This window comes from Oryzias melastigma, linkage group LG17 (assembly GCF_002922805.2).
Source record: "Oryzias melastigma strain HK-1 linkage group LG17, ASM292280v2, whole genome shotgun sequence".
Classification (NCBI taxonomy): Eukaryota; Metazoa; Chordata; class Actinopteri; order Beloniformes; family Adrianichthyidae; genus Oryzias; species Oryzias melastigma.
In genome coordinates this window covers 4,557,945-4,568,119 of record NC_050528.1, presented here as the reverse complement: position 1 = coordinate 4,568,119, position 10,175 = coordinate 4,557,945, and the positions used below count along the sequence as shown (strand labels likewise).

Here is a 10,175-nt window from a genome sequence, read left to right as displayed (position 1 = left end):
TTTTCCTTTTTTTTCAAATTCTCCTTTTTTTCAAATGTGCAAAGTCTTGTTTTCAAATAATAAAAAAAATCAGTTACAGTTGTTTTTTAAAATTCATAGTCTGAATAAGACGCCAACGTCTCCTTTGATGGAGGATGAAGAGCTCTAGTGGCAGAAATCTGAATGAATCTGCTGTGAATCAAAGTTTTGTTCCCATCCGTGTTTTTGAATGACTTATCGTAGTGCTGATGATACATATCATGTAGGCGACAGAAAACTATTTATTGTGCCATTTTTCTTCATTTTTATTTGTTTATTTTTATTGCAGATTTTTTTGTTCAAAACTGTTTTCCTACTAAGAAACTTCAAACTGTTGTGCACTTTAGAAAATGTTTCTAATTTTTGACATTCCGTTACTTTAAAAAATAAAGTTATGAGATTTTTAACTAAAAATATACTTGATAAATATCGATATTGTGATATAAAATAATTTATGACGTGATTTACAATATCAAAATGGAATCTATCGATCTACCTATCTAGTTAGTTTTCTGTCATTATTAGCTGTGTTTTCTTTCACAAATGTGCAAAACTTTATTGAAATTCTAGAAAAAACTCAATTTCACAATTACACCGTTCCCATGAAATCATGTAAATAAAGACAACAAAAACACATTTTTAATTGCAGATTTAGAATGACTTAATCTCTAACTCAAAATGATAAGAAGACTTTTCTTGTTTTTACCTTTTATTTCTTGTTCAAACGAGAAATCTTTATCTTCTTTATATTTGAATTTCTTTGTCTAATTTCCGTGCATGTGTGTTTTTGCTAACAGTACCCACAGCTCTTAGGGTAAACGGACCAACGAATGGAATTGGCGTCGATGTGCATCCTCCGTTACTGAGCCCCTCCCAGGTCCCTCTGGGACCCCAGGGTCAGGGGTATCGGAGTGCAGATTTAGGGGACAGCCCGGGTGAGTTTCTGCCCTTCTATTTATTCATTTATTCTTCTCTTTTATATAAAAAACATGTTGTTTCCTGTTTGTGCTGGACGCTCAGTGTCTTCTGCCATGAACTCCGGTCCTCCGAAGAAGCGTCACCGCAGCTGGCATCCCAGCTCGGTGGTGCCGGTCCCACCCACAGCAGTTCCTGTTCCGGCGATCCGGCCCATAGTTTGTCCTCCAGGTCGGTTCCTGTGACTGCTGATTACATCTTTGTTTGTCCTCGTTTGTCCTCGTAAGGGGAATCAATAAAGTAAAGAGCGATCAGGGTTACCATGGTGACGGATCTAGACGACATAATGTATAAATTAGACATTGTTGGGATAATTTTTGAAATTCTTATCCAAAGGTGGTAAAAATATGTTTTTTGTTCATTGTTTCATGTATTTTAGACATAGCTACCTCTTAGCGAGGACTGGTCTGGAAAAGAGGTTTTTATCTTCAACGAGAACTTCCTGGTTAAATAAAGTTTGAATATAAAAACAAACAAAAAAATTATAAAAAATAAAAATTAATTATGAATCAAATGTTAATATAAATATTACATAATTAATAATAACATATACAATACAAGAAATATTATAGAAATAATAATTATAACTATTATTTAAAATAGTAAAATTATAAATAAAAACTAGAAAAGTTTCATTATATGCAATAATACTAGTGTAAATGCTTTTTGCTGAAAGTAGTCGCTGAAAATGTTGATGCAATTTACTTTAATTGCTGAAGGTATTTGCTGAAAATGAAAAAAATATTTGCAAAATATTAAATTTGCAAAAAGACTGGAAATTTTGTTAAATAACTATGAAAGAGCGCTGAAGTTGACCTAAATTTCTGAAAAAGTTGTCGTAAAATTGCATAAAAATCCCTAATAAATGCCAATTTTGCAAAAAATATGCTCAATTAGGAGCTAAATTCCAAAACACCTTAGTCAATGCCAATTATTGCATAAATACTAGCCAGCTCTAAAATAGCCTAAAATTACACAGTAAACAAAATTGGTCAAAAATGTTAGTCTCTTGCTAAAATAGAAGTTATACTCTAAATTAGTCTATAAAAAATTGTTGTAAAATTGCTTAAAAATCATGAATACATGATAATTTTGCAAATATTTTAGTGTGTTGCTCAAAAATTACTAATTAAAATTACTTGGTAAACTAAATTAGCCAAAAACGTTTGCATGTTGCTGAAATATTAGCTAATCTCTAAATTAGCATAAAAAAACCTCAGTAGATTAGTTTAAAAAAAGCTAGCACATTGCTCAAATACTAGCTAAACTCCAAATTAGCCTGAGATTCCTCAGTAAACTAAATTAGCCATAAACGTTAGCCTGTTGCTAAAATAGAAGCTAAACTCTAAATTAGTCTATACAAGATTGTCGGGAAATTGCTTAAAAATCCATAATATATACCAATTTTGCTAAAAATAATGAGTGTGTTGCTCAAATATAAGCTAAACTCCAAATTAGAGTTAAAAAAAAAAAAAAAACTTTTAGTAGATGCCAAATTAGCCCAAAAAGCTTTCACATTGCTTATATACTAGCTAAACTCCAAAATAGCCTAACATTACTCGGTAAGCAAAATTAGCCAAAAATGTTTGCATGTTGCTCAAATATTAGCTAAACTCTAAATTAGCATAAAAAAACCTCAGTAGATTAGCCAAAAGAGCTAGCACATTGCTTAAATACTAGCTAAACTCCAAATTAGCCTGAAATTCCTCAGTAAACTAAATTAGTTAAAAATGTTAGCCTGTTCCTAAAATAGAAGCTAAACTCTAAATTAGTCTATAAAAACCTCAGTAATAACAAATTAGCCAAAATGTTAGCATGTTGCTAAAATATAAGCTAAATTCCAATTTTTTTGAAATTACTATAAAAGATTAAAACATAGCCCATAAATATAATTAAAGGTTTGTTGCTAATCTACTTAAAATTTTGACATTTGAAGATTTTCTCATTCAATTCCATTGGAGCATATATTGCTCAATATTTCAAAAATTAAAATGTCTATGAATAATAAAAACACAAACAGTAATGTCTTTAACAAACTGAACGTTTTGATACCAAGAATACTTAAAGTATGATTGAGTTTCACCTGCCAATAAACGTTCGGAAAGGAGCAGGAGAATCACTATAGTGTACAAATCGTGACCACCAGAAGGACTAAATAAACAAGAGGGTTCGCTATAATATATTAAATATTTCCTCGTCCGTCAGGTTCTGTGTTGGCGGTGTCGTCGCCGCAGCCTCCGGTCTCAGCCGTCATTCAGCCGCAGCCTGTCACCGCCGGAGAAACCGTCATCATCCCCGACAACCTGCTGAACTCCTCAGGAGTCCGACCCGTCATCCTCATCGGTAGATCTCACCGAGCCGGGGGCAATGCTGCTCAATAAATACACAACAAAGAATTCAAAAATATTACTCTTTAGCATTCTAGAAGCATATTTTTGTTCGTTTTTGTCTTCATCTTTAACTGGAAGTCCTTGTGTTCTAGGTTATGGCACTTTACCTTATTTCTATGGAAATGTTGGCGACATAGTAGTGAGCCCCCTGCTGGTCAGTTGCTATAAGAGCAGCCAGCTGACAGAAAAAGCCCAGGAGACTTTAGGCCTTCACAGCAGCCAGATGCTCAGCGTGGAGACCACCATCCTGCTCACCTTACAGTATCTTGGACGGCTGGGTAAGTATTTAGGAATTTAAAAGTTTAAAAATGTTCCCAAAAGTCCGTGTTTTTCAGTGTCCCTCCCCTCTCCTCCAGGTCCGGAGCAGATCCCGCTGCGCGAGGAGCTGGAGCAGATCATCCTGAAGGCCATGCTGTGCTGTCCCGGCAGCCCCGCCATCACTCCGTCGCAGCTGCCGTGGCTGGCTCGCCTGGAGGCCAGCGTCTCCGGGGGCACCGTCCAGGTGGTGGTGACCCACGGCTCTCTGGGGGAGGGCATCTCCGAGTCCCTGCGCTCCCTGAGCGAAGGTCCCCACCATCAGCGGAGCCTGCCGACCTACGTGGTGGTCATATGCGCCTCCAAAATGAGCGGGAACGAGTTCTGTGTGCTGGTTCTGGGTACGTTTGCACAAAACTTCTTAAACTTTAACAGTTTTATTGCTTCATAAAAGCAGAGATCACTTAAAGGGCTTATTAGGGCTCTAGTGTTTATGTTCTCTGATTTACTGTTATTTTTCAACTTTTAGGAGAAAAGCGTCTTTTTTGTTAAAAAGTTACAGTTTTAAAGTTTTAAAAATTGGCATTCTCCCGGCTTTTTGGACTATTTCAGTATTTATTAAGAGTTTTTTAATGGTATGGCTATTTGGAGTTTAGCTAACATTTCAGCTACATGCTAGCTGTTTTGGCTAACCTAGGTTTTTTTTTTCTTTTGTTTTTAGTTTTTAGGTTAATTTGGAGTTTAGCTAACATTTCAGCGTCTTGCCTGCTGTTTTGGCTAGTTTAATCTTCTTAGGCTGTTTTAGAGCGAACATATTGATTACATGCTAGGTGTTTTGGCTAATTGAGGCTTTTTTCTGTTTTTTGGGCTGTTTTGAAGTTTAGCTATATCTTCAGCTACATGCTAGCTGGTTTGGCTAATTTTGGCTTTTTTCCGTTTTTAAGCTGTTTTGGAGTTTAGCTAATATTTCAGCTACATGCTAGCTGTTTCAGCTAATTTAGTCTGTTTCAGATTTTTAGGCTATTTTGAAGTTTAGCTGTTTTTTTAGCTACATGCTAGCTATTATGGCTATTTTTCACTTTTTCCGTTTTTTTAAGCTGTTTTGGAGTTAAGCTAATATTTCAGCTACATACTAGCTGTTTTAGCTAATTTAGGGGTTTTCAGGTTTTTTAGGCTATTTTGAAGTTTAGCTATTTTTTCAGCTACATGCTAGCTGTTTTGGCTAACCTGTTTTTTTTTCTTTTGTTTTTAGTTTTTAGGTTAATTTGGAGTTTAGCTAACATTTCAGCTTCTTGCCTGCTATTTTGGCTAATTTAATCTTTCTTATTTAGTTTTTAGGCATTTTTAGAGCGAACCTATTGATTACATACTAGCTGTTTTGGCTAATTGAGGCTTTTTTCTGTTTTTTGGGCTGTTTGGAGTTTAGCTAATATTTCACCTACATGTTAGCTATTTCAGCTAATTTAGTCTGTTTCAGATTTTTAGGCTATTTTGAAGTTTAGCTATTTTTTTAGCTACATACTAGCTATTATGGCTATTTTTCACTTTTTCCGTTTTTTTAAGCTGTTTTGGAGTTAAGCTAATATTTCAGCTACATACTAGCTGTTTTAGCTAATTTAGGGGTTTTCAGGTTTTTTAGGCTATTTTGAAGTTTAGCTATTTTTTCAGCTACATGTTAGCTGTTTCGGCTAACCTAGGGGGTTTCAGCTATCAGCTTCAGGGTTTTCATCTATTAGCTTCAGTGATTTCAGCTATTAATTTCAGCATCTTCAGTTACCAGCACTAGCATCTTCAGCGGCCAAATTCAGCTTACAGCATTCACACTATCATTATCACAGGTAATGCTTTAGATCTTATTCATAATTATGTTAAAAAGTTAGGGTTTTAAAGTTTTAAAAGTTGTGTTTTAGTGTGTTCAATAAATGTTTCGCCTGCAACCTAAAGTGTTTTTTTGATTTTGGTCCCTTGTGTGATTGTTTGACACACCTGCCTTAGTTTATTTTGGTGAAACTACCAAGTGGAATCCAAATTTTTGCAAAATCAAAAAAAAATTAAAAAAAATTTATAGCCAGGCTGTGTTTTTATTTTACTTTTTCATTGTTGTTTTTAATGTTTTCAATTATATAATTTGTTGAATGCAGGTAAATATCAAGCGCGAGCTTTAGCCGAAGGCATGCTGACCACCAACGAGTTCCTGAAAGAAATCAGCTATGAACTCATCACCGGGAAAGTCGGCGTTCTGGCCTCTCACTTCAAAACCACCTCTCTCGGTGAGTGATTTTCCCATTCCTGATAAAAGCAGTGTTTGCTCAAAAGGAACACAACCCTCATCCAGACCCCTCACACACACACCTCATCCAGACCCCTCACACACACACTTCGTGTGTGTGTGAGGGGTCTGGATGAGGGTTGTGTTCCATTTGAAATGTTTGATTTTATAACCAAAATCAAACATTTCTCGTGGACGGCAGCGGCGCGGAGTTGCGTGCAGCCGCTGCCCTTGCTGCGAGTCTTTGTGTGACTATGGTGACCGGCTGTTTCCAGGAGACAATCTTGACAAGCAGCTGGTGCGATACCAACGCAGACGGAAAGGACAGGTCACCCTGCCCTTTCAGGGCGATGTCCCCGAGCACTTCCACTCCCAGGAGGCTGCCAGCATGCTGCCGCTGACAGACGCAGGTTAGACTGCTCCCGAATGTGCTCGCTGTTTAAACTCCCGTGTTTGCCGAACTGTAATGTTGGCAGCCAGGATTCTTCTTTTACCTGTTTTTGTTGTTTTTTTTATCTCTCTTGGCTCGGCGTCTAAGTATTGCAAAACTGTGGAGTTGTTGACGGTTTCAGCTGCAGCTTTGGCTGAAAGGGAATTCAGTTAAATAAGTTAAAATATGGAGGAGCTTCCTCATCAAGTTACAGAAACTTTCTGAAAAAATTTGGTCTGATTTTGACAAAAAAAAATAAAAGTCTAAATTATACTATTTAAAAAAATAGGACTTTATTGTGTTATATTGTTTTTTTAATGTTAAGTGTCTGCTTATGTTGTATAAGTTACAAGTTTTTTATCTTTATTGTTGTCATTTGTTTGCATTTGTGCCCAAAATCTGTTTTTGGTTTTTTACTTGCCTTAAAAAAACAGATTTATTTTTGTTTTTATAATCATTTTTGCTCATTTATGTTGTAGCTTTGCTAAAAAGTATAATTAATGTGAATTTTCCTTATTTTAAAAAGCAAACAAATACAACAACACAAAACAATAATACCTCATTTATCTAAAGATACATTTATTGTTTGTTTCAATACAACCCAGACTGTGGTGCAGCTCAGCAAACTGAAACACTCCTTTAAATAAATAAATAAATAAAGATTTTTTAATGTTTTTCATCTAGATCCTTCATATAGCACTTTGTGTTATTTTTATATGCTACATTAATAAAAATCGATTTTCTTATTGATTGATTGATTAATTGATGGATTGATTGATATTTATTTATTTTGTAATTGTAAACATCTACAACATTTTAACTTATTACCAATAGTTCAGATAACCAGATTTGTGCTTTGAATAAAACTAAATATTTTCTATTTTTATGAAATATTTCAGTTTCCATACTTTATTTGAAATAAAATTAGATTTTATTTTTTTGTTCTTTTTTCATGTTTTTAGGCCTGATTAGTCTGAATATTAGATTTTTCAAATTATTGTACTATAAAGAGCAAGTATCTGTTTTTATTTAAACTTTTATTAAAACGGAATTTCCATAGTGTAAAAGAACCTTTAGTTAGTTTTATATATATATATATACATATATGCATAAACAAGACAACCAACAGAGGTTTATATCCACATAAAGTCATGGAATACAAATATTAATAATGATCTTTATTTATATAGAACCTTTCAAGATAAAAATCACAAAGTTCCTCACAGTAAAACACAGAAAATAAAAACAGAATTAAGAAAAATCCATCTTAAAAAGATGTCAATATATTTACAATTAGGCATAAAACTCATTCATTCATTAATTTAAATATTGTTCATACTTGTAAATAAGAGTATTTGTTCTTTTCTATACTAAACGTGACACAGTGTTACTCTTATCTTATAGATTATTACAATAAGTTCAGTAGATTTTGATTGGGAAGAAGCAAACGTATATAATCTCATCCTTCCTCCGCCTCACTTTCCACTGTCTTAACCTACATTTTCGTTATCCGGTTCTTAACTTCTAATCAGATATTTACACTTAGATTCAGGTCATAAGGAATCCTTAAATGTCAATAAATCACATAAAAAGATGAAGTACATATTGATTATATAAGTAAACATAACATTATATTAAAATTCATTATGACGCATGCAGATCAAAAAGATTATGTGTTGTAAAATAATCCTTAATTTAAATCACTTTTTGAATATATGATTAGAAACCAAATTACTTTAACCATCAAACAGATTTTATTTTTCATTTTACCAAGAAACCTAAAATAAATTCTCATTCCTGCGTCGTTTCAAACTCACAAATCTAAATAAATATAAGTATAAAAGTAAGAAAATGTTGGATTTCTGTCTAATATTTTACTCATTTTATTTAAGTGACCAACAGGTTTATCTGTTTAAAATAAATGAGGAAAGTTTTATTGCATCTGCAGTTTTTGTTTTTACATATCTCCTCAAGCTTTGGTTTCAATCGTTTTGTCCTGAATGAAAGCTAACGTCCGTTCCTCCGGTTCTGCAGTAGAACCTCTACAGAAGATCTTCCAGATCTATCCGGCCCAGCTGAGCGTGGCTCGAAGTCTCCTCTCCCAGGTCTGCTCCATCGCTGATTCTGGCTCCCAGAACCTGGACCTGGGGCGTTTCTCTAAGGTGGACTTCCTGGTTTTGGTGCCGCCGTCTCACATCCTGGTCCACCAAACCGCACAGCGAATCCGACAATCAGGTAGCGCTCGGCTGACGCTCTTCCGCTCCGCCGTCGCCCCACGCTCACCCGCCTTCCTTCTTTCGCCTCAGGAGTCCTCGTGGATTTAGGGAACGAGGACGTTTCCACGGCGAGCCAGAAATCGGACAAGTACGTGGTGCGCCTGGACTCTGACGTCCACGCCAGGATGGAGGCCTTCATGAAGAAAGTCAAGCAGAACCCCTACACCCTGTTTGTTCTGATTCATGACAACGCGCACGTTGACCTCACAAGGTGACGATGACTCTTAACAATAAACGTGATTTACTCTGACATTATTATTAGTGCTCGTTGGGTTAAAAAAGCTGCTTTGTCCTCGTGAGGATAAAAAAGGAGAACAGCTGCAGGAGAGTCAAAACAAACGCGTCATCCTGAGCCGAACTTCTTTGTTTTTGGGGCAGATTCGCTCCGAGCCACAACAGATTTTCTCTTCATGCAGGTGCTCAGAACTGAAGAAATTTCCACGACGTTTCAGTTCCAAAAATAAAACCCAGATCACTTCCTGTTTTCCCGCTTCGTCCTGGGAACGACTCCCACACAGTGAACACAGAGCTGAGCTCTGGGTAAATGTGGCGTCTGCTGCAGTCTCTGACACAATCTCGGCCTCTTCTCAGTGCGCTGTCGGGCTCCGTGTGCCACGGAGAGCTACAGGGTCTGGCTGATCGAGTGGTGAACTGCCAGGAGGTCCTGGAGGCCTTGAACCTGCTGGTCCTTCAGGTTAGCTGCTTCCCTTACACCCTGCAGACGCGGCAGTCCCGCATCAGCGTCTCCAATGAGATTCACTGGCCTTCCGCGGAAAGTCTGGTGAGTATTTCTCTGTTTAGCACGAAAACGTTCAATTTGAAAACATTTCAAACATCAAATTCTTTTATGAGGGTGAAATGAATCCATAAAAATCCAAAATATGCTAGAAATGTGGAAATCTGATTTGTTTTTCTTCCTGCGTTTGACTTTTTCCATCTGTGGCTCAGCTGCTCCCCCTGCTGGATGCTTTATGCACTTACAACTCAAAGGAAATCTTTGAGTGAAATACTTTTAAATTAAATATTTATGAAGATCAATGAGACAAATTTCCTTTGTGATATTGGATTATATAAATAAAATTGAATTAATTATAGTTTTGAAAAACTCTTTTCTTTTTTTAACTTAAATTGTGTTTAAATAACATTTAATAGTTATTATTTAATGGCCAACTTTGATTAACCCTTAACGTCCTATTTAGAAAACATGTTTTGATTGTGTGTATTACTCCCTAAGCTACGGAGCCCCTAAAGGGAAATTGAAAAAAAAAAATAAAAGTAAAAAAATATATATATTTTTCCAAAAATTGAAATAATAACAAAAATAAAAAAAAGAAATCTGGTTGGTAACAGATGCGCACCAGATAGTGACTGGTGCGTATTAAATAGTAACCAGAATTTTGTTTGGGTTATTTCAATTTTTAGAAAAAAAAACAAAACAGTTACTATCTGGTTTGGACCAGTTACTAATCAGAATTTATTATTTTTATCATTTTCTTTTAATTACTTTAATTTTTTTTGGGAAAAAACAGTTTTAGTTAGTAACCAGAACTTTTTTTTTTTTT

At 35.5% G+C, this 10,175-nt stretch overlaps 1 protein-coding gene and 1 long non-coding RNA gene across 11 annotated transcripts in view; one reads left to right on the top strand and one right to left on the bottom strand.

Moving 5' to 3' along the window:
* greb1l (GREB1 like retinoic acid receptor coactivator) overlaps window positions 1–10,175 on the top strand; it is a 62,445-nt gene that overhangs the window by 38,173 nt on the left and 14,097 nt on the right. For 6 of the 10 annotated variants that reach the window (XM_036216516.1, XM_036216510.1, XM_036216511.1 and 3 more), the window contains 10 exons: window positions 816–953; window positions 1,039–1,164; window positions 3,199–3,336; window positions 3,476–3,661; window positions 3,740–4,039; window positions 5,780–5,908; window positions 6,183–6,317; window positions 8,372–8,572; window positions 8,644–8,824; window positions 9,205–9,394. In XM_036216516.1, the coding sequence (XP_036072409.1) occupies window positions 816–953; window positions 1,039–1,164; window positions 3,199–3,336; window positions 3,476–3,661; window positions 3,740–4,039; window positions 5,780–5,908; window positions 6,183–6,317; window positions 8,372–8,572; window positions 8,644–8,824; window positions 9,205–9,394 (1,724 nt within the window). The remainder of the gene's footprint in view (window positions 1–815; window positions 954–1,038; window positions 1,165–3,198; window positions 3,337–3,475; window positions 3,662–3,739; window positions 4,040–5,779; window positions 5,909–6,182; window positions 6,318–8,371; window positions 8,573–8,643; window positions 8,825–9,204; window positions 9,395–10,175) is intronic. The other 4 variants (XM_036216512.1, XM_036216514.1, XM_024274375.2 and 1 more) reach the window with 1 other exon arrangement.
* LOC112147779 overlaps window positions 8,205–10,175 on the bottom strand; it is a 5,878-nt gene continuing 3,907 nt past the window's right edge. The window contains exon 5 of the long non-coding RNA XR_002919533.2: window positions 8,205–9,406. This is a non-coding gene — a long non-coding RNA (uncharacterized LOC112147779). The remainder of the gene's footprint in view (window positions 9,407–10,175) is intronic.